Source organism: Vigna angularis, chromosome 4 (assembly GCF_016808095.1).
Source record: "Vigna angularis cultivar LongXiaoDou No.4 chromosome 4, ASM1680809v1, whole genome shotgun sequence".
Taxonomy (NCBI): Eukaryota; Viridiplantae; Streptophyta; class Magnoliopsida; order Fabales; family Fabaceae; genus Vigna; species Vigna angularis.
The window spans coordinates 15,702,914-15,725,707 of NC_068973.1; the positions used below are offsets into that span (position 1 = coordinate 15,702,914).

Below are 22,794 nucleotides of genomic sequence, written 5' to 3' on the forward strand. Positions count from 1 at the left end.
AAATCAAAATCAGACCTTGTTATGGCAAATTTATGCAGAAAAATACCCCATCAATCCACTAAAATGAAGTTTGATTGATTCAAAAGCTATGACAACAATTAAAATGACTCAAGGAAGTCTTAATACACTAGATCAAGCTGGAAATTATCAGCTAGAATGAATTAAATTCGGATTAGACAACCAAGGATTTTAAGCACGGTGAAATGCTTGAAATAAGGCAAAACTAGTAGGTGTTTCTGGTTTATGAGGCAACCAAGCTATGCTAGATGCATTTTGTTGCTTGTTATGGTTTGCCATACCTTTTGCAACCTTAGACAACGCCAAACAGTGGTGGACAATGCATCAGAACATACTTAAAAGAATTAAAACAGATTCAAAGAAAACTTAAACCAGAAATGAATTTTCAATCAGATTTGAAACTTGAACCAGAGTTTTAGTGATTCTGCTCATATCACCAAGGCTAGATTAAGCTCTCATTGCCTTATTTGGTTGACGGTTTAATACCTATTTTGGTCCCTCTTTTTGTAGGGTCTGTTCAAAGTTGTCCTCCTTTTTTTCAAAAGTTCACTAACATCCTACTTCTCGCAAAAACGATGCACGTTAGTCCTTTTTGGTTACGGCGTTAAAAAGACTAATAGCACAGCTGCCCAGCTGGCAAAAAACTGATGAGTTGTACAGTTTTGGTTGACGTGTTAAATTGAATTGCTGATTTATCCTGAAAGCAAAGGGATTCATGGTTGTTTTTCCCAAATTTAAAAGCAAAGTTAGGGTTGTTGGTGATTCGTGCTACATTTGTTCTCAAATCTAAAAGCAAAGGTTAGGGTTCTTGGAGATTCGTGCTACTGTTGTTCCGAAATTTAAAAGCAAAGGGTTAGGGTTAGGGATGACTTCATCACAAAGTTGTTCTTCCCCTCGAAACAGCACCGTGTGAGGATTGCGAAAATCCTTTAGACGTTGCCTTTGGCCTTTTGAACAATATACCTCCCATTATTCATCAAGAAAACATAGCACAAAGTAGGGTCCTTGTAAATCTTCGACTTCGCTTCCAGATTGCTCTTTAACAGCTCCATTATCCAATCCATTTGCACTGACAGAGAAGATGAAGAGTGGACTCTATCATCAAGCTTCGGGTACTCTTTCAGAAACCTGCTCCAAGCTCTGACGCGATCGACACGCCGCACAGAGGTAGTTCATCACGTTGCGAGTTATCGAGTGCAGACAGCCACCGAAAACCGCCGTCTTCCCTGGATCTCGGCGAATTAAATTCTTCAGCTCCATAAAAATGCCCCTAATTGATTCCCCTAGCCTTTTCCAAATCGTAATCACTTCGTTCCTAAGCGAGACGCTGAACTGATCAGAAAACAGGGCTTCAAATTTGGGAATTAGGTCACGAAGCGTCTCGAACACGTCAAGGATTTTGAACAGCCGTTCCGGAGACAAACCTCCATGAATGAAATTCAACAACTGAATCGCGGATCCGCGACAAACCGCCATGAATGAAATCCATGAATCCTTTGTTTTCAGGATGAATCAGCAATTCAATTTAACACGTCAACGAAAACTGTACAACTCATCAGTTTTTTGCCAGCGGGCAGCTGTGCCGTTAGTCTTTTTAACGCCGTAACCAAAAAGGACTAACGTGCATCGCTTTTGCGAGAAGTTGGATGTTAGTGAATTTTTGAAAAAAAAGAGGACAACTTTGAACAGACCCTACAAAAAAAGGGACCAAAATAGGTATTAAACCTTTGGTTGATATATGAATTCACTTTCATCTTAACTCAAGCACATCCAAACACCAAAGTAGGAAAACCAGCTTTAATGACAAATTAAAAACACTGCATCTGAATTTTGAGCACATGGCTTTAACATACTAGAATTGAATTCTAAAGCTGGAAATGACTCAAACAAGTAAATCACTGATTAAAATGTGTAGAAAAACAAGAACACACATCACATTCAATGAAACACTGATGCACAAAAGAAATGACCAAGCACAATTGATGAAATAGTAACAAGAATGATAAAACAGAACAAGACCATGGATGTAACTATAAGACAACACAAAAATCATATAAAGACACTTAGCTCAAGCGTGGAATTCGACCACAGCTCCTGATACCACAAGATGGAAGAAGGATCCAGCTGATTCTGGTGGAAGATGGAATCAATAGAACTTCTTCTAGGAACTTCTGGAATCTGAACTGGAAAGGAGGATAAGCATCATTTTGTTGCAGCGGAAGAAGATGAATTATGGTGATGACCGGAGAAAGCGTAAACTCTGGAACCCACTTTTCAAATGGTGTTCGGTGGTTGGATTGAAGGAGAATGGATGATTCGGTGATGAAGATAAGGTTGAAACAGTGATGGAGAAAATGGAATGAAGGCAGAGGTTAAAGTGCTGTACTGTGATGCGGATGGTGTAGAGGAATGCTAGGAATGGAGCCTAGCTAGGGAGAGAGGCTAGAGGAAACTCTCAAGCTCTCTCTCGGTGACCTTCAAACGGAAGAATGATCTAGAATGAATTCAACAGATTCTAATTCTTTATTTAATTCAAAGGTGCCGATACAATCATAGAAGCCAGCAATTTAAAGGAAAACCAAGTCCTAGTTACAGTGTTGGATGCATTGAATAAATGCCAGCGATGCAAGGAGGAAAAACGTGAAGAGCCACATGGTCAATCAAGCGAGTAGCTGATGGTGAAGAAACGTGAGTAGCTGGTGCATCTTCAAATGCTAAGCTCAAACCCTCATCCGCTGACCACTAGGCTTTCTTCAACTTAACCAAGCTGCTGGTTGGATTGTGACTCATGTGGCCTTCCAAAACAGCTTGTTATGCATCCAAGTGAAGATTCCAACATTCCTCTAAGTGAAGATTTGGCTTGCTTTTTGATTCTTGATGTTTCCTTGCTTCTTGATTTAACAAGCTTCTTGGCTATTTGATCCATGATCTCCTTGCTTTATTAGACCCTACAAAACACATATAAACATATTAAAGAGAATCCTACTAAGACTTAGAGAAGAAAATCAAGAAAGAGCTTCTAAAAGTCCTTCTCCAACTTCCCTTTCTTAGCCTTAACTTAAGTTCGTACTCCTTTGAATTGAATGCCCTAAATGGGTTTCCATCAAGTAGGGTGTTTTAAGGAGATATTCAAGAAATTAGGGGTTACCATTCCATTGACTGAAGCACTACATCAAATTCCTGCATATGCAAGTTGGTTGAAAAAGCCCCTCAAAAAGAAAAATCATGTAGATGAGGGAACCATTGAAGTACAAGGAAATTGTAGTGTGATTTTGCAAAAGACACTCCCTCCTAAAGTCAAAGATCCGGGAAGATTCACTATTCCTTGCAATATTGGAAAGTGTAAAGTAGGGAAAACTTTAATTGATTTAGGGGCTAGCATCAACTTGATTCCCTTATCTATGATAAAGAAGATTGGTGATCTTGAGGTCAAGCCGACAAAGATAGTGTTGCAAGTGGCGGATGAATCTATCAAAAATCCTTATGGCATAGTGGAGGACGTTGTCGTGCAAGTTGATAAACTAAAATTCCCGATAGATTTTGTGGTAATGGAGATGGAGGAAGATTTGAAGATTCCTGGAAGGCCAATCATGAAGACAACAAAGGTTGTCATCAAGGTAGATGATGGAGTTTTAATTCTTAAAGACCAAGATGATGAGGTGATTTTCAATGTCTTTGATGATGAGCAGCCGATTCAAGAGAAGAAGGCTAGTCCAAAAGATACAGAAGTGTCAAAGGCTAGTGTATCTAAACAAGCTGCTAGCTCAGTCAAGAAAGGTAAGAATCGTTTCTTGTCTCTGGTAAAGGAAGAAGAGAAGGAGACTCAAGTCAAGATAATCCACCAAGACTTGAAGATTGAAGATGAAGAATTCAAACCTGGCAAACCAGTTAAATACAGGAACAAGTTTTGGATTGTGAAGGAGATTAAAGAGAATGGAGTTATTGAGATTGAAGCACCATATTCTAGAAGAGTTAAGAAGGTGGACAAGTAGTTGTTAAAGACAAGTTGGTGTGATGAATTTAAAAAGAACACTAACTTAAAAATTTCAAACTGAACATTATGGTGTCAGGCTCGTGACGTTAAACAAGCACTTACTGGGAGGCAACCCAGTGTTTTTGAGAACTTTTAATTTGGTTTTGTTTGATATGCTTTATTTTTGGGGATGTGTTTGTGGATGTGTTTGTGAATTTATGGTTTAATGTGTATTTAATTATTTTAAGTGTGAGATGTTATGCTTGAGTGGGAAAGCATTGAAAGAACTAAAAATTTGAAAAATCAAGAGTTGAAACTGAGGGATCTTACCTAAAAACACTTAACAAAAGCAAGAAAAGAGGGGAGAAATAGTTCCGTGTCGCGCTGAGCGCCCCTCAAAAGGGCACTGAGCTGTTTGGTTTTATGGGTTTTTTAAGCTCAGCGTCATTAGGCCCACTTCACTCTTTTAACCCTAATAGGCGCGATTCTTCCCTCACTTCTCATTCCCTCACTTTCCAACCACCAAAAAGCCTTGATTAGGGTTCCCTACTACTAACCCCTTTCATCTTTTCTCCAAAAATCACCCTCTCCACCATTCTTTGCTTCATTCCATTCACAAAGTTTGGGGTTTGTGTGGTTGCAGTGGCCATTGTGCAGAGAATCCCTAAGTTTCCACTAGCTCTTGTGCATATTTTGAAACATTTGGAACTCCACTCATGTAAGCATCTTGCACTTTAAATTTTTAACTCTTGATAGTTTTTGATTCTTGAGGTTTTTGCATGATTAGTGGTAGATCTGTTGAATAAACTGTTGCTGGATGGATTATTGATGACCATTGCACTGTGGAAAGTGTGTGTATGGTGCATTTTTGCTAGCAAAGGCCGTGAGGGTTTTTCTGACATGGCGCTGAGGGCTCACTAAGGGGCGCTCAACGCCGGTGCGACTGTTGTATGGGTGTGTTTTGGTGATTTTGGTCATGTGCAGGTACAACTGAGGGCCCTTTGATTCGCTCTCAGCGTTGGAGGAAGAGGCTGTTTATGTTGATAAGTGTTGAGATGATAGGATGGTTATGTTGGCTAGTGAGGATGTGTTAAAATGCATAGTTATTATGGAACATTCATTAGTAGAATATTGTGTCTGATTGTGGTGCAGGAATGGCCTCATCATTTGGGAAGCGTGTGAAGCACACTGCTAATAGAGGACAAAAAATAAAGGAACATATCTACTCCAACAAATTCCTCTCACAAATGCATGAGAGGCATTTTCAGATAGTCCAGAACAGGAGGCTTTTGATGGAAAGGAAGGTGGGACTGATTCCTCTCATGGCACCTGAGTTTGAAAGAGAGCTGGGAAGGAGGCAATAGGAGAATGTAGCTTCTTACCCTTCACCAGCTAACATAGCTGTGGTGAAGGAGTTCTACACCAATGCGAGAGGATTTGGAAACAATCATGAGGGGTATAACAGTTATGTGAGAGGGAAGAGGATTCCCTATGATGCTGACACTATCAACAATTTCCTTGGGTTTGAATGGACTGGAGAGCAATGTTAGTTTGCTCTAGCTATGGATGAGGACATCAATTATGCTGAGGTAGAGCAAACATTGTGCATGCCAGGTGGGAGGTTTCAGAGGAACATGAATGATACACCCATCCACATCAGGAGGACTTATTTGACTCCATTGGCTAAATATTATATGGCATTTACACATGCCAATGTTCAACCTTGCTCCCATGTGTCTATATCACTACAAACAAGGCAATATTCCTTTTTTGTGTTCTTAGAGGGTTGAATATTAATTTGGGGCTAGTCATAGCTAATGAAATAAAACATTGTGCCCATTCTGTCAACAACAAAGCACCTTTGGGGCATCCTTCTCTTATCACCCATTTGTGCGAGTTAGCAAGGGTGAATGTCTCACACCCTCCATTTGAAAGACCTAGGAAGGAAATTGATGCTTCATACTATACCCAGTACTGCATGTTGGACGAAGCTGGAATACCTATGTCAGCACCTCAGCCTCCAAGGGTTCACAAGAGAGTGCCACAGCCAGATCAGCAGGGACAGGCTTAGGATGCTGCTCAAGATGCTGCACTATTCCAGATGAGAGACATGTACATGTCTCTAATGGAGTCTAGGATGGAGGCGCTGTATAGAGGCGAGCAGGCTATAATGATGAATCTGACTTCCGCCTTTCCTGAGAGGAAGTTCATGACTCAGGAAGAATTCCAGGCTTATGTTGCTTGGCCTGCAGATCCAACTCAGGATGGTGGAGGCGCTGGAGCCTCTAGTGTTGCGACTGTGGAGGAAGATGAAGAAGAAGAGGAGGAAGATGAAGATGAAGAGGAAGATGAGGAGGATGACTCAGATGATAGTCGGGGTTGATCTGTGGAGAGCATCTACTGATGGATGCTATATTTGTTGAGAAGCATCTACTGATATGTTTGGATGGTTTGGCTATAACATGTGTGTGATGAGTAATTGTTATCTTGTGCCGCTTTATTGTGTGATTGATGTTGAGATGATGCATGGTCAAGTTTTATATACAAGTGGTTGCTCATGATTGTTAGAAACTGATGCATGATGTTAACTATGAATAATGTGCTGGGCAGGATGTTTATCAGATTGTGGAATGTGAGTTAACCTGTGAGAGGTTGGGCTCTAGAGTTTTTGGATTGATTGAATGCTATTGCTTTGGAAGCATGATTGATTTTGCCTAAGTTCCTATGATTAAACCATTTGCTTGCTTGTTACAAATGATCAAGGCCATGTTTTTCTTCTCCCTTAGAGCCAATGTTTATAGGTGAACCCAACAAAGATCAATGTTTTTCTTTATCCTTTGCACCTTGAGCCAAAATTATAAGTTAAAAAACCCTTGTTGTAATCCTTACCTTGAGTTGAGTAGAGTATGTGTATGTGGTAATGGAGAATGGTTCAAGTTTGGGGTGGTGAGAAACCAAAAAGAACTTTGTGAAAGTCATGAAAGAAGCATTGAGCAGAAGTAAAAATAAAAGAAGAAAGAATAAGCTCAATGTAAGTGAAGTTGGGAATAAATTGAAAATTTGTTTTCTCACATAAAAAGTAAAAGAGAGATGAATTATTCATGTGAATGAATGAATTATGCACTCTCTTAACTCAAGGAACTTTGTTGTCCAGAAAAACCAATTTTTTCTTCTTAGCCCAGCCAAGTTACAATCCTTGAAAAGTCCTTGTGATGATAACTTGCTTGTAAGTGTGTTTGATTGTGGTTAAATGAAAGGCAAAATTGATTCATGTGACATGGTGATAGTAGAGTGCATGAGTGCACCTCACTTTTGAGTGCTTGAGTGAAACAATTTTTGAGTGAAACACTATCTTATGAGAGGATTAGTTCCATGCATTATAAGATAACATTCTTGTCTAGCTGTTAATCATTCATGAGTTTGCATGTGTTGTATGTTGGGATAATATAAGCACCATAGTGAATTTGATTGACCAATGCATCAATATATCTTGATTGAGGTTTGTATGATAAGCAGTTGTGGGTGATCACTTGTCTTGGAAGAAAGTGTTTGTTATGTGATGAACCATTGAAATGTTGTTTAGGCTGAGTTACATTTTGTTTTGCTTGAGGACAAGCAAAGTTTCAAGTTTGGGGTTGTGATAACGATTGATTTCACCGTTATTTAAGAGTAAATTTTGATATCAAGTGAACCCTTTTTTACTTAGAAACTTGTTTGTTCTCTTGATTTTGGTTTATTTTGGGAAATAAGAAAGTTGAGGTTACACTTGAAGATTTTATCACTAAATCCCCTTTGTTTTGTAGGAAATTGGGATGAATTGGAAGAGGAGTTAAGTTGTCAAGAAATTGGAACTCATAAAGGACAGAAAGAGAACTAGAAAACAAGGTTACAGAAGGTCGGACTCACGCTTGGGCGCCCCTTTCATGACCCTCAGCGCTGGAGCTTTGCACTCACGCCTGAGCGCCCTCCATTGGACGCTGAGCGCCATCCTCTCAAAAGCACACCTGAGCGCCTAAGTAGGGGCGCTGAGAGGTGGAAACGTTGGCTCATGACCCAATTCAACCCTATTTAAGGATTAGCTCGACCTAGAGAGGAGATGTCTTGACAGAATTAACACAAATTCATATTTTCTTCAATTCTCTAGAGGCAGAAGTGGATGCGGAAGCTCTCCTTTTCAGTTTTTAGTGTTTTTCTATCTTTTTCATTCCATTGTTGATCTAGTTCCCATGACGATGGGGAACTAAACATTAATTGTTGCTGGGGGAAGATGTAACTTTATGAACTCTCATGTATTTCAATTGGTCTTAATTATATATGCTTCTTTCATTAATTGTTAGGGTAATTCTTATTTACTCAATGCTTGTTATGTTTAACTCATTCATGGCATGATGTATGATTTGCATGAGTATTGGGAGGTATCTTACAATTCATGTTCTAGAGGATTGCTCCCAAAAACAGTATTGCTCAGGGATGGGGATATGAGTTTTGGTCATCTTAAGCTCCTAATCGTAATGCATAATTAATTTTTAGGAATGCAAGGGATTGTGGTCTAGTAATTAAGGATAGACTTTCTTCGCCGAGGGATCGGGTTTTAAGTAATTTAGAGAGTGATGTTAACAATTGAATGAAGAAGATAAATTCATATATGCATGAGAGTAAACTAGGTGAAATTTAAACCCCAACAACATATTCATCTCATATTCTCTTTAACCTGTTTTAACGTTATTTGATTAAACTTCAAAACATGAGATCGTTTGTTCATATAGATAATTTTGTGTTTAACAATCTCTCCCCTTTTTACGTTTAACAAATACACATTTAAACGATGTATTCAATCTTTTAGTTCAACTTTTATTTTAAGTCTTGTGTGTCTTATAGTTTTCTCTTTTTATCTTTTGCATGTTGTTAGTGGAGGTAGTCGAAAAAATATTGGATAAATGCATATAAAGTTGTAAATAAGAAATAACTAAATAAACAGCAAAAATAAACAACACTCAGAGACATTTTTATTAAACAAATTACAAGAATGTAAACATGGACTCCTAAGATGAACTCTAAGAATCTGGAGAAACTCCCTCTGATTCTATACTATCCTAACTTATGGTGTACTCCTCTTGAGTACATGCTCCTAGATGTTAAGGTGTCTACTCTTTGTTCTTCTTTTTCTCCCCTTATTTGATAAACATCAAAAATGAAAAAAAAATAATGAAAGAAGAGACATCATAGCTCAACGGGATTAGGGAAGGAGTAGATGCATTCCATTAGAAAGAATAGTGGAGTGATGGATACGTGGGTGAGATAGGAACTAGGGTTGAAGAGGATGTGTTGAGAAGATGAGAAGAGAAGCACGTTTAAATAGAAGAAAAAGTTAGTCATGGGCGATTGATCAGTCTCATCAATTTAATGAGTTTCATACGAAAATATTTGAAAGATATTTATATCTCTTTGCATACCGAGAAGATTTTGAGAAGAGTGTTAATCAGTAGCGGATAAGAGTGGGAAGTGACGAAATTAAAGGTTTGTAGGGTTTCGAGGAAAAGAGAGAGATAGAGAGGGATTGGTCTTGGATAGAGAGGAGGGTGGCTTGATTGACACGTAGAAGATTTGACTGATAGAGATGGGTTTGGGCTTAGGAAATCCTAGACAACTTCTAGAGATGGGCTCACGTCTTGTCTGCTATAAGGGATATTGAGTTTGGTAAAGGAGAGTGCATTAAGAGAGGATTCTCTGCATTCTTGCTTGTATAAACTCTATCATTATAGTGGTTCCCTTCAACTTAGGTTAATTGAAGGAAGATTGGATGTAGGCTTGGTCGAACCAGTATAAATACATGTGTTGATCTTTCTATCCCTTCTCTTTTACATTGTTCATATACTTGTTTGATTGCATTCTAAGAAAACTTCAAAAATTTGAAATTTTTTTTGAAAGAACAAATTTTTTAAAGAGGGAAAACCAATTCACCCACCTTTTGGTTGAGATAATTGGATTAAATTTTTCTACAACTTTGTTTGATCCTTTGTACGTGATGACCAAGGTGTCCCACATTTCTTTTGTTCCTTGGTAAGCATGGACCTTCTAGTATTCTTCTTCAGAGAGAGAACACATAAAAAAGTTGCAAGCCTTAATGTTTAACAAATAGTTGTTTCCATTCCTCAGTCCACTTGCTTTTTGAGATTGACTCTTCTTTTTCACCTATAGGAATGTAGATGTCGTTCTCAACCATGCCCCCACATATCAATGTGACATGATTCAAATCATTCTTTGCTTGCACTAGTCGAACTTCTCTCCCTTGAACAAGGGAGGATGGTTGACGACATATCCTTCGTTTTCCATTTCGCATGATCGTTTTCTCGAGTCCTGCTAAGAACTAACCCGCAAGGTTAGCTTTCATACCAATTAAACTACCTGAAAAACACTAGAAGGGGAGAAGGACACAAATGGTTTATAGCAGAGGTTTGTAGTTGATTTCTTTAGCTTTTATTTCAATTGTTTTTTTTTGGCATGACCTTTAGACGGTGAGATCTATATGGTTTGGTGCAATTTTTCTTAATTGACAAAGGAGTAAGTGTATTTTATAGTGATATGTCCTTTCTCTTTGCATGGGACAGATTGGTTTGAGAAAAAGAAAGCTAATTGTGAGTGATGAAAAACCAATAGGTGAAGGGATAGTTTCCCTTGGGCTCGTAATAGAGAAAGAGGGCTACACAAATTTTGGCTTTGACCATATAATATGCAGGAATGTAAATTTTAGGTTTTTTTATGCTTCTAGAGAAGATATTTTTTTCCTTCTCATTCTTTAGTTCAACAAAGGGATGTTATGAGTATCTTTAGTACCCTTTAAAGCATAGTTCTTCAACCTTAAATGATAGGGTTATTTTAGGAATGGAAGGAGGGTTAAGAAAGGAAGTTTGGGTCTGTTATTGGACTGAATATATCTCGAGTATTGGGGAGCATATTTTGGGCCAGTTTGGAATGTGGTGAGAGGATATTTTCAATTATTTTTAGGTTAAGCACAACAGAGATTAAATAGAGAGTGGTCGCGTGAGTATTAAGAGACGAAAACCTAACTCTAATCCTACTTTAGCTAGAGTGTCTTTGAGAGAGTGAAAGGTTATCACATGATTACACTAGAGGTGAGTGTCGCAAGAGAAGAGAAGGTAGAGGTCGTGGTTGCTGTCAGTAGAGAGGGAAGAGCTTCAGGCTTTACTAGGAACCAAAGAACTGTTAGCACAACTCTCTAGAAAACCAAGTAAGGGGAGTTTACTCTGATTTGTTTGTTTGGTGTGTGTAATGTGTGATACTCGTGAGTGATTTTATGAGTATGTAGTGTTGTGATGATGTCTTTATGATGTTTTGGTGGTTTCTCAGTGGAACTTCTTTACTGTTTTGGCAAGGTATAAAATGTAGGCGTTATGTCTTGAGACCTTTGTTGGTTATGATGGGGTTGTTTCATTATTTCGGGTAGAGAGGTATATTATTAGGGTATGGGTGATTGTATTTTATGGTTTAGTTTCTACAGTTCATGTAGCTTTTGCATTGAGTTGGTTTTGTTGAGGGATGCTTATGGTTTACTTGGTGTGTGGGAAAGCTAGAAGGGTTGGAAGTTAGGCATGTGTTTGAGTTGTGAAGGTTTAAAATGATTTTTTGAGGTGTATTGCATGTGGATAGTGGATGTAATTTAGGAACAGAAGAAGTATAGTGAATGTTTAATTTGAGGGTTACATGGGAGTAGATGAGAGAGTAACTAAGTTTTAAAACCTTGAGTGTTGTGGGGGTCGTGTGCATTGGTTGGGAAAGTCACGTTCTGCATAACCCACTGTTAAGACTCCGGCAAGTGTACCGAATCGTATCAAGTAATATAAAATGGTAAGACCAAGTATCGTATCCCAAAGGACTCACGGCACTAAACAGTTGTGTAATTGCTTAACTAATTAAGACTTAAGAAGAACAATTTTTGGGAGTTTTCAATGCAAATGCAATAAAAATAAACATGAATGCAATTTGATTAGTTGAGACTAAACACAAGAATGAATGGATGATGTTGATAATATGAGATGAGTATGTTGTTGGGGTTTAGATTTCACAAAGTTTACTCTCATGTATATACAAATTCTACTTCTTCATTAATGTCAATGTCACTCTCTAAAATACTTAAAACCCGATTCCTCGGCGAAGAAAGCCTATCCTTAACTATTAGTTCATACAATTCCTAACATTCCTAATAATTAATTCTGAAGAACAGAAGCTTAAGACCACTAGAACTCATACCCCCATTCCTGAGCAATACTGCTTCTGGGAATAATTCTTCGTATCATGAAATGTAAGATACCTTCTGGTACTCATGCAAATCATACATCATGCTAAAGAATGAGTTAAACGAAGCAAGCATTACGCAAAGAAGAATTATCCTAACAATTAATGAAAGAAGCATATATAATCAAGAATCAATTCAAAATACATGAGAGTTCAAGAGGTTACATCTTTTCCCCAACAACAAATAAGGTTTAGTGTCCTATCATCATGGAGAAACTAGATGATCAATGAAAGAATGAAAGAGTTAGAAAAACCCTAGAAAGAGAAAAGGAGAGCTGTCACATCCCCAAATCTACCCTCAAGGAAAAGGAGAGCTGCCACATCCCCAAAATCTACCCCTAAGGGGTGAAAAATGTGTTTCTGTGCTCAAGCCATCAAAAGATACAATCCCTAGGACGTCCAAGTCCTTAAATAGAACATAAAAATAACAGAAAACAAGTCCAAGCCCACGAAACTGGCGCTCAGCGCCCCTAAAAGGGTGCTTGGGCGTCGTATGGGTCAAAACTGGCGCTCAGCGCCCCTAGGAGGGCACCTGGGCGCGGTGCGAGAAGAAAATTGGCACTCTGGTTGACTTTTCTGCACTCTGGTTGACTTTTCTACACTCTGATTGACTTTTCTGCACTCTGGTTGACTTTTCTGCATTCCAACTATTTGATACTTTAACTCTTCTTTCAAATAATTCCAATAGCCTACAAAATCAAGGGAATTTAGTGATAAAATCATCAAGTATAAGCTCAACTCTCTTCTTTCAAATTATTTTGTTAATTTCATGGGTCACCTTAATGCTTAAATATGTGTGTGTGGAAATTGCATGCAAAGTGGGAATTTATGTGAATTGGTGAGGTGTAGGTGAAAGAGTTTTTGGTAGAACTTAGAAAAATAAGGGTGTGTGTTTAGTAAATAGTTGACTATTTTATTTTGGGGTGACTTGTCATTATTTTGTGCTTGCTTAATAATTGTCTTGAGAATGATGGGCATATGCGAATATTATTGGGTGGTTGTATGAGTATAAAGATTTTTATTTCTTGTGAGATTGGATTTATGTTTGTGTGGTGTCCGGTGAAGCTCCTGGAAGAGTAGTGAGAGTAGCACTGGTACTTGTCCAGTGAAGCTCTTTGAGAATAAAGTGGTGGAGAGTGTATACTTGCCCGGTGAAGCTCTAAGAGAGTGGTGGGAAGTGGTGTACTTGCCGGTGAAGCCTTCCAGAGAGTGGTGGGAAATGTCGTGGTGTGGTAAAGTGTACTGGCCCGATGAAGCTCTTTAAGAGAGTGGTGGGAAGTGACACTCGACCTTATGTTGTATGTGAGTAACCCAATATATAGTGAATGGTTTCAAATAAATTGGGGTATGAGTTGGTGAATGACCGAGGGAGTCTGGGTGTGAATTGGTTACTTTGAAGAAATCATATTTTGGTTATATGATGGTGACTTGGAATTCTGATAGTGCGAGTGTTAATGATTTGATGTGTTGTCATGTAAAGATGTGTGTAGGTGTACGATGATATGTACTATTTGGAAATCTTATTCTAAGTTGATGTTGAATACTTATGTATGTTGTATGACCTATTTCTGTTAGCTCACCCTTGCATGTTTTGGTTGTGGTTTTCAATAGCAATGATCGTACTTGTACGAGAGTAGATATTGTTGCAGATGTAGCTAAAGCGGAGTTGAGCTGCAAGGTACATGGGGGAACTATGATATTTTAATTTCAATGATAATATTTTTTAATAGAATTCTATGAACGCTTTATACTTGCATTTGATTTATGAATTTTTTAAAATTCAGTTATAATAAATGGAAGTTTTTATTTAAACTATATCTTGCAATGGTATTAGAGTTAAGTATTAAGAAGTTTTGGCAAACCTGTTGGTGGAATCCTGCCTGACGTACCTTCTTCGGTGTTTTCTTTTTGTATTTTTACATTTTATTGTATACGTATTTTAGCTTTCGAGGAGCGTTTAAACGGTGCAAATGGAGGTTTAATCGGTCTAATTTGAGTTTTCCCTCTTTTATAGGGATCGTTCATGATTTTAGGGTTTTCTCAAATCGATTTCGATTCTCTCGGTTCGTTTAGGGTTTCCAACCTATCTTCTTCGATTTCTCTCTCGATCTAGAGGTTCGTCTTCATATTCCGCTGCGTTCATCTCTGGAGGAAGCTTCGAAGGAGCTCGCGACACGCACATTCGTCATCTCCTTGAAGGCTCGTTCATCACTTGTGGCATCTCAAAATTTGGGGTGTTACAATTGTAGCATATAATTAAGAATAAATTGGGTAAAGTATCATGGCACCTTAAAGATAAATCCAAGAATAGAAAATAATCAAGACCAAGAGAAGTCAATCCAAGCATAGCATGAAAAAGTGAAGAGATTTGGCTAAGCCAAGAGGAGGGAACAAGCAAAAAAATTGGATCTTGCGGTTTTCTCTATTTTTTCTACTAAAACCGCTTTGATAATTGATAAATGTTTATGATTAAAGATAATTTAGGAAAATATGTCTTAAGATATTTTATTTGATATTGTTAAATAATTACCTTATTTAACTATATCAATAAATATCAAAAGATAATATTTACCAAATCGTTTTTAATCTAGCATATGTCTTCTCAAATATTTTTAGATCACCAGAAAAAATCAAATATATTTTGAAGATATTGGATTATTTAGAAGATAATTGGAGGAAAATACATTATTATAAAGAAGATTACAACAATAGAAAAGCCTGAAACAAAGCCCAATCCAATTTCTATATTAAGAGACTTAGGGAAACACATTAGGGGAGCTTAGGAACCCTTTGGGGGGTTCATATTTTTTCCACCCTCTTTTCTCTCATGTTCTCCACCCTCTCTTCTTCTATTTTCATGTTATTTGAACATTCCATGTAATGCGAAGCCTTTAAGGTTGATTTTACTGTGATTTCTTAATTGAATTCTGGGGATAGATGAATAAATTTGTTTGTTTTTTTTATTCTTGTTGTGATTTATTTTTATCTATATCTTTTGTTTCTTAATCAAGTAAAACTAATGATTTTTACATTATAGCAATTTAGCATGGTGTCAAATCTATATAACATATCAATCATATGAGTCCAAGGGTTTTGAATTTTATTTGAGAATTTACTTTGATTTAAGCTAGAAACTTTCATATGATTGAATGAGTTTTTGCCAATAATTGAGAATTTACTTTGATTAGTGGTAAAAACTTTAAAAAGAATTAATAAAAAAATATACTTTGCTTAATTAGCTTTTTACTTGATATAAGAGGTAAAAGAATAGACGTGATTAGGCATAGTAATATTTAATTGACAATGTACTTTGGTTAAATTTACTGTGATTGATCAACAAAGTTCTTGCTTTTAATTGAGAATGTACTTTGGTTAAGAGTGAGAATGCCAACAAATTAATTGAGAATTTACATTGATTAATTTGAAAATCTAAGATAATAATTAATTGAACAATAACATTTAGATAACCAATGATGAATCTTATTTTAAAGATTATTGTTCAATTAATTACTATCCTAGATTTTCAAATCAATCAATGTAAATTCTCAATTAATTTGTTGACATTCACACTCTTAACCAAAGTACACTTTCAATTAAAAGCAAGAACTTTGTAGATTAATCATAGTAAATTTAACCAAAGTACATTCTCAATTAAATATTACTATGCCTAATCATGTCTATTCTTTTACCTCTTATATCATGTAAAAAGCTAATTAAGTAAAGTACATTCTTTATTAATTCTTGTTAAATTGTTTACCACTAATCAAAGTACATTCTCAATTATTGGCAAAAACTCATTCAATCATATGAAAGTTTCTAACTTTAATCTAAGTAGATTCTCATTTAAAATTAAAAATCCTTAGACTCATATGATTGATATATTATGTAGATTTGACATCGTGCTAAATCGCTATAATGTAAAAATCATTACTTTTAATTGATTAAGAAGCAAAAGACATAGGTAAAAATAAATCACAACAAGAATCAAAAGAACAAACAAATTTATTCATCTAACCTCAGAATCCAATTGAGAAATTACAATAGAATCAACACTAGAGGCTTGGCACTCCATGGAATGTTCAAATAACATGAAAATATAAGAAGAGAGGGTGGAGAACATGAGAGAAGAGAGGATGGACGAAATTTGAACCCCCTAAGGAGTTCCTCCGGTCCCCTAAAGTGTTTCCCTAGGTCTCTTTATATGGAAATTGAATTTGGCTTTATTTCAAACTTTTCTGTTGTTGTAATCTTCTTTATAATTATCTAATCTCCTCCATTTATCTTCTAAATAATCTAATATATTTAAAATATATTTGATTGTTGTGGAGATCTAAAAATATTTGAGAAGATATTTGTTAGATTAAAAAAGATTTGACAAATATTATCTTTTTATATTTATCGATATAGTTAAATAAGGTAATTATTTAATAATATATCAAATAAAATATCTTAAAATATGTTTTTCCCAAATTATCTTTAATCATAAACATTTATCAATTATCAAAGCCCTTTTGATAGAAAAAAATAGAGAAAACCGCAAGATCCAAATTTTATTGCCTCTTCCTTCCTCTTATCTTAGCCAAATTTCTTCATTTTTTCATGTTATGCTTGGATTGAGTTTTGGTGGTCTTGATTATTTGTTATTCTTGGATTTATCTTTAAGGTGTCATGAAACCTTAACCAACTTATTTCCACATCTCAATGAGCACAACTTAGTTGCAGCTGCACTAACACATGTCAAAATATCCAAAAAACATTTATGCAATTTAAAAGTTATTTTTAACATGTTTTTGTATCTAATGCTAAATAAACCCAATTATAACAAATCCTAATTAAAATATTCTATTAAAGTACAAAAACCATTTAAGAATCCAATATTAAAGATTAAATGAGTGCATAAATATGTAGTCATCACCTTTTCTTTAGCACCATAGGTTTTACATCGGTGATCCTTTGGTGATCTAGTTTGGTTGTGATCTTTGTGTTATTAGTTATGTGAGGACTCTAGATGATTTTTATTTTTGTCTTATCAACCTTTCTATCTTATTGTGTAATGATTAGTTTAGTAATATAACTTTTTGTGTTGTTCTCAAGAGTTATGTGTTGTTCACTAGGCTAAGAGTGTGTTCTTACATTTTGCATATTAGGTTCTTCAGATATTGCGGTTGTTGCGCTTAGTATTTTTTCCGTTTTTACTTGAATATTTCTTGTGCTTATTATATGTTTTAAGGTTTACTGTGTGAACTTCTCTTCTATTGTCTAACATTATGTGTAACTTTAGATATAACCTTGATTAGACTTGTTGTGTAGATGCTTCAAATCTAGACTTTGTACTCTTATGTTATTATTTTTTTTGGCTTTTAGTGTTTAGACATTTTAATCACTATAATTTGTTCTTATGTTTATGCTTTTTTGTATTTTTACATGTTTGATTACATAAAACTATTTTGCTTAATGTTATTTGTTAAACTTTAAAATCAGATATGTGTTAGACAATCTTGTCTTCACAATTTCAACCCAAAAATTCAAATTATTTACGAATTTTATCGATTGATTCTAATATTTCAATTATTGACGAACTTGAGTGACAAATTTTATAGACAAATTTATTTTTGTCGGTAAAATTTGTCTGTAAACCATCGATAATATCATATATTTTGTTTATGATATTAAATATTTAATTATATATTTTGTTAGTATATCATATATTTTGTTTATGATATTAAATATTTAATTATATATTTTGTTAGTATAGACAATTTAACCAAACAAATATATCTCCATATATTATTAATATATTATTAATCACTTTGAGTTAATAAGGAAATTGAATCATGATTTTAACATATATGTTAGGTGGAGAAATACAAAATTAAAATAATTTCCTTTATTTTAGTAGTTTTTTATATTGTTTTTATTATGACCATGATGCCTACATAATAAAGAGTGAAGGTGAAGTTGAAAAGGACTAATTCAATAGTCAAAAGTCATAGCTGAGCCCTAGACATTGAGATTTCAGAAAATAACAATCCAAGTCTTTTTCGCAGGTCGATAAACTGGTTCAATCTGGACTTTTGGTATTCTATGCCGAATTCAACGACTCATACACTCTGCAATATTACAATTTATTCTCCACTTTTATTTGACCACATTCATCTTTCAACTACATCGCTTTTTTATGTCAATCTTCCTTCAGAAGTTGCGTGCTACATGTTCCAACCTCTTTTTTTTTTTTTTTTTTTAACCAATTTTCAGAAGAATCGTTTTGCCTGAGAAATGGAGAATGACAGGTTTAGAAGCTTTTGGTTGAAGAGACGCGTGTGTTGTGTGCACCATGTGTGAACAATTCCACTTTGGTTTTTGTTACACGTGCCAAGTGAAGCTCAGGGGTGGTGGTGGCGGTTTAACCTTTTGTCTTTCCGCTTTTGCAACCACCCAATTCCAAGAAAGAAGGTTTCACACACACGCGCACATATCACAATAAATTACAACAAACAGACCAATGCAATGTTTCCACATTATTCTTCTCAACAAAAATATTCCATGCAGATTAAACAACGTTTTTCATACAAAAAAATTCTAAAATCCAGGTTTCTACATTATCTTTATAAATTCTAAAAAACTTTCTTCGACGGCAATATTTTCTTTTTTTTCATCCCTGTTAATCTGCCATTTTTGTTTTTCTGTTATGTAAGAGAAAAATAATTAGTCTACAAAATAAACACGATAAAAGGCATTGTTTATGTGAATTTCATCGATTATAACTATTTTACATTTCTTGTCACAACGTTGATTGTCAGGGTACATAAGAAAATCCAAATTTGTTCTCACTGGTATTTATTTGTTCTACAGCTTTAGGGTAATAACTTAATTATGAATACTGAAAGCTGACATTAATAGACGCGTCTCCGGCACTTTTTTTCGGAAGCATCTACGTTAAAGAATTTCATATGTTCAAACCTGATTTCGGCTTCATATTTTGATGTTTGATGCTTTACACACTTATAAAGCTCAAACAACCATACACTAACAAACTATATATGACATGTATATACTAATACTTTACTTCAATAATAATAATATTAATATTAATAATAATAATAATAATAATAATAATAATAGAAGATCTGTATATAAAGCCATTATTTATAATCCAGTCATTTAATAAATTTCCTTTCATACTATTAATTGTATACATCTCTTTTCCTGTGTTCTATAACCTATATTATGTTTGAATATATATATATATATATATATATATATATATATATATATATATATATATATATATATATATATATATATATAAACATTAGAAACAAAAAATGAATTGGATTTATTTATAAGTTAAATAAAGCCATGCACTTTAATTTTTACGAAAATTTTGTTACCTAATTTTCTAAAAATCAATTTAAATTAATTGAAAAATATTCTTTAACACATCTAAATTTTTTATATTCATTTCACACTATCTTTCTTTACTTTTCTTACTCTCTTATCTTTTGAAAAATTACAAAAATTTACACTTTTATAACCATTTTATTTTTATACCCGTGTCAGATGAATGTAAAAGTGTACGATGCTAACATTATTCAAATTAATTTTCATCTTCAAAATATTTTCTTTATCTCTCCGGACACCGATGCATTTAATGAAGAACTATTAGTTCGTGCATTTTCAAGTAGTAGTATCATTCAGTGAAGGTATATTACAATAGTTTAATATAATCTCGTATACTTCAAACAAGTCAAAGTTCAAGCTAAGATTTGGTGCTCCTTGCCTTTCTCAAGCTTTTTCAATTAAAGAAACATTCCATTGACAGCACACATATGGTAGATTAAAATAACTTAAGGACAACATTAATCAGTAATATAATGAAAATATGGTATGGATAACATGCAAAGCCATGATAGCGGAAAAACAAAGAAACCATGAGTTGTGGAACGAACATGAACAATGTGGTATCCTCGTCAATATCCGTCACCCCTCCAATTCATAGGAGGCTCAGAAGAAGAACCTCCAAACTGCGTCGAAAATGTCAGAAACTGTTCTTGCTGTTGAGAGAGAGCTGAGGAAGAGGAAGAAGACGAAGAAGAAACAAACATGTCTCCCCCATAGAAACCGAGCGTGTCTTGGTTATTGAAGTTAGTTCCAGCTGCACCCATGATTTGTTGTGGATAGTGATAGTGAGTTGGTGAATAGGTTTCTTGAGCGAAGTGTGGAGTAACAGGGTTTGAAGTTTGGCCACTGGCAGCTGTTGTTGATGAGATGTGCTGATTTGTGAGGTAACCAAATTCGGCAGTTCCTTGAACCCTCTCAGGGAAATTGAGCTTCGCTTTGCTTCCTTTGAATCTGAGAGCAGCTTCATCGTAAGCAAGAGCCGCAGCTTCTGCAGTTTCGAAAGTTCCAAGCCATACCCTCGCTGCCTTCTTCGGATCACGAATCTCTGCAGCCCATTTCCCCCATGGACGCTGCCTCACTCCTCTATAGTGTCTTCTTCTTCCACTCCCTTCACAATTTTACTATTAATATCATACCTTTCTATAGCATCTTTTTTTCACTATCATTTCATTATAATTACCCTCATAAACTATCTCTCATCAATCATTACTATGATATATATGATTATTCCACCAAAGGTATACATCTTGATATTGTATTTTTTTTTCTATTTTCGTTTTCTTTTATAATATCATATATCTTATAAATCTATCGCTTTTCTTCTCTTTTAATATATAATATTAACTTTTATTAACATTTTTTAAATACATGATTAAATTTTCAATCATATTTAAAATTCCCAATATAAAAAGATAGAATGCTTTTCACCATGAGATATAAATTATCAAACTAAAACTCAATTTTAATGGAATAACAACACTACTAATATCTACAGTCCTTTATAAGTTTTTGTCTCTAATTAAATTGACTCATCAATTTGTACTTTAAGTGAGACTCGTGCATTCTCACAATTGTCGTAAACTTGGTAACTCAAATTTTTAGCCAAATAGTTCCAGATATTTTATTAACATACTATTTATTATTTATTTCTTTTTAATTATGCCATATTATTTCTATTTTATCTCGATGTGAAACTTTTAGTATATAGCAAAACCTTTGTTCACACCTTAATTGGGGTCCATAATATTAGATCCTCTTCTTTCTTTTAGGGGGTAAAAAACTAGTATATATATTAATCATATATAAAAATTAGAATCAAGATTTCAAAAACATAAAAGGGGTCTACCTAAACCTTAGTTTGAAGCTCTAACCTTAATTTCAAATTTTAAATCAATGACTTCTAAGTCAGAAGCAGCCAATTATAATAAGGACTGCACTAGACCTCAGTGCAGTTATGGTAACAAAATTTTTTAAGAGCTGTGCATGAAGCTGTACGGTACGTATGCTTTAAGTTGTGGCCTCACAAGGGAAGATAAAAGTATTAATAAATGTTGCACCGGTAAGCACAGGAATTTGAACATGAAATATATCAAACTTTAGGTGCTGCGTTTGTGAACACTTTGACTCTGGCAAACAGTCTTAGTTTGCACCCAGAAAGGGATATAAGACGAAAAACAAACAATATCTCAGTCATAGAAATCAACCCTACCCATCAAATCCAATTTGAACGCAATAAATTAAAAATATGATGGAAAAGATATATAGCAACTGGTACGAGTGTTTGTGAGATACTTACCTTGATCTTGTTGTGGCACTTGTGATTGTTCATTATTATTCTGGGATGAGGTGTTGTTGGAAGAAGTAAAAAGGTCTTCATGGGAGTGAAGAGAATCATTGTTGGAACCACCTATGACTTGTGTGAGCGCAGAGACCATGGCTGTCATGTCTTGCTGTGACCTTTCGGAGTATATTGGGAACAAATCATATTCCTCTTCTCTTTCAGTGGAATGTGATCTTCGCTCCATGTCTTTGATCCACTCTAGCAACTGATTGATGTATATATAGTGTGCGTGTGTGATGCTTATGCTGATAAATAAATTAATTGATCCTTAACGTGGCCCTACTGCAAAGTCTCCTATTGTTATTGGCTATCTTTGAAGTTCTATTTTTCATCATTGGAATTGAGGATGAACATCAAAGTGTTAAATCTTTGATAGTGGGTGATACTCGTGTTTGGATCCACCAAACGTAAAGATAAGAGAAAAGAAAGAAAGGAAATAGATCTACGAGGGTGAGAAAGGAAGGGGGAGAAGCTAGGGTTTTCGTTCTTTGATTTTTATATGGAGATTCCGTGTTTACGAGTGTGAACATGCGACATATAGCACCTTTAAACAGTACACAAAAAAAATCAAAAGTTCATCAATTGTTAACTTTTTAAACAAGAAAAATTCTATTATGGCACTTTTTTTTAACATATTTTATAATTCATTGAAGTTTATATATGTTCATTTTATTAAATTGTAAGTACAGTTATTAAGCACAAAGTGAGACTCATATGAAACTTATTTATGCTTAACAAGTATATTTCA

General features: G+C 35.0%; 1 protein-coding gene across 1 annotated transcript; it reads right to left on the reverse strand.

The window, feature by feature from the left end:
- Positions 1-20,051: 20,051 nt before the first annotated feature.
- On the reverse strand, positions 20,052-22,499 carry LOC108331323 (ethylene-responsive transcription factor ERF114). Its single transcript, XM_017565978.2, has 2 exons — positions 22,002-22,499; positions 20,052-20,813 (listed from the first exon to the last, which is right to left on the reverse strand). The coding sequence occupies exons 1-2, from the start codon at positions 22,228-22,230 to the stop codon at positions 20,275-20,277; spliced, it is 768 nt and encodes a 255-aa protein (XP_017421467.1). The 5' UTR covers positions 22,231-22,499; the 3' UTR covers positions 20,052-20,274.
- Positions 22,500-22,794: the final 295 nt, after the last annotated feature.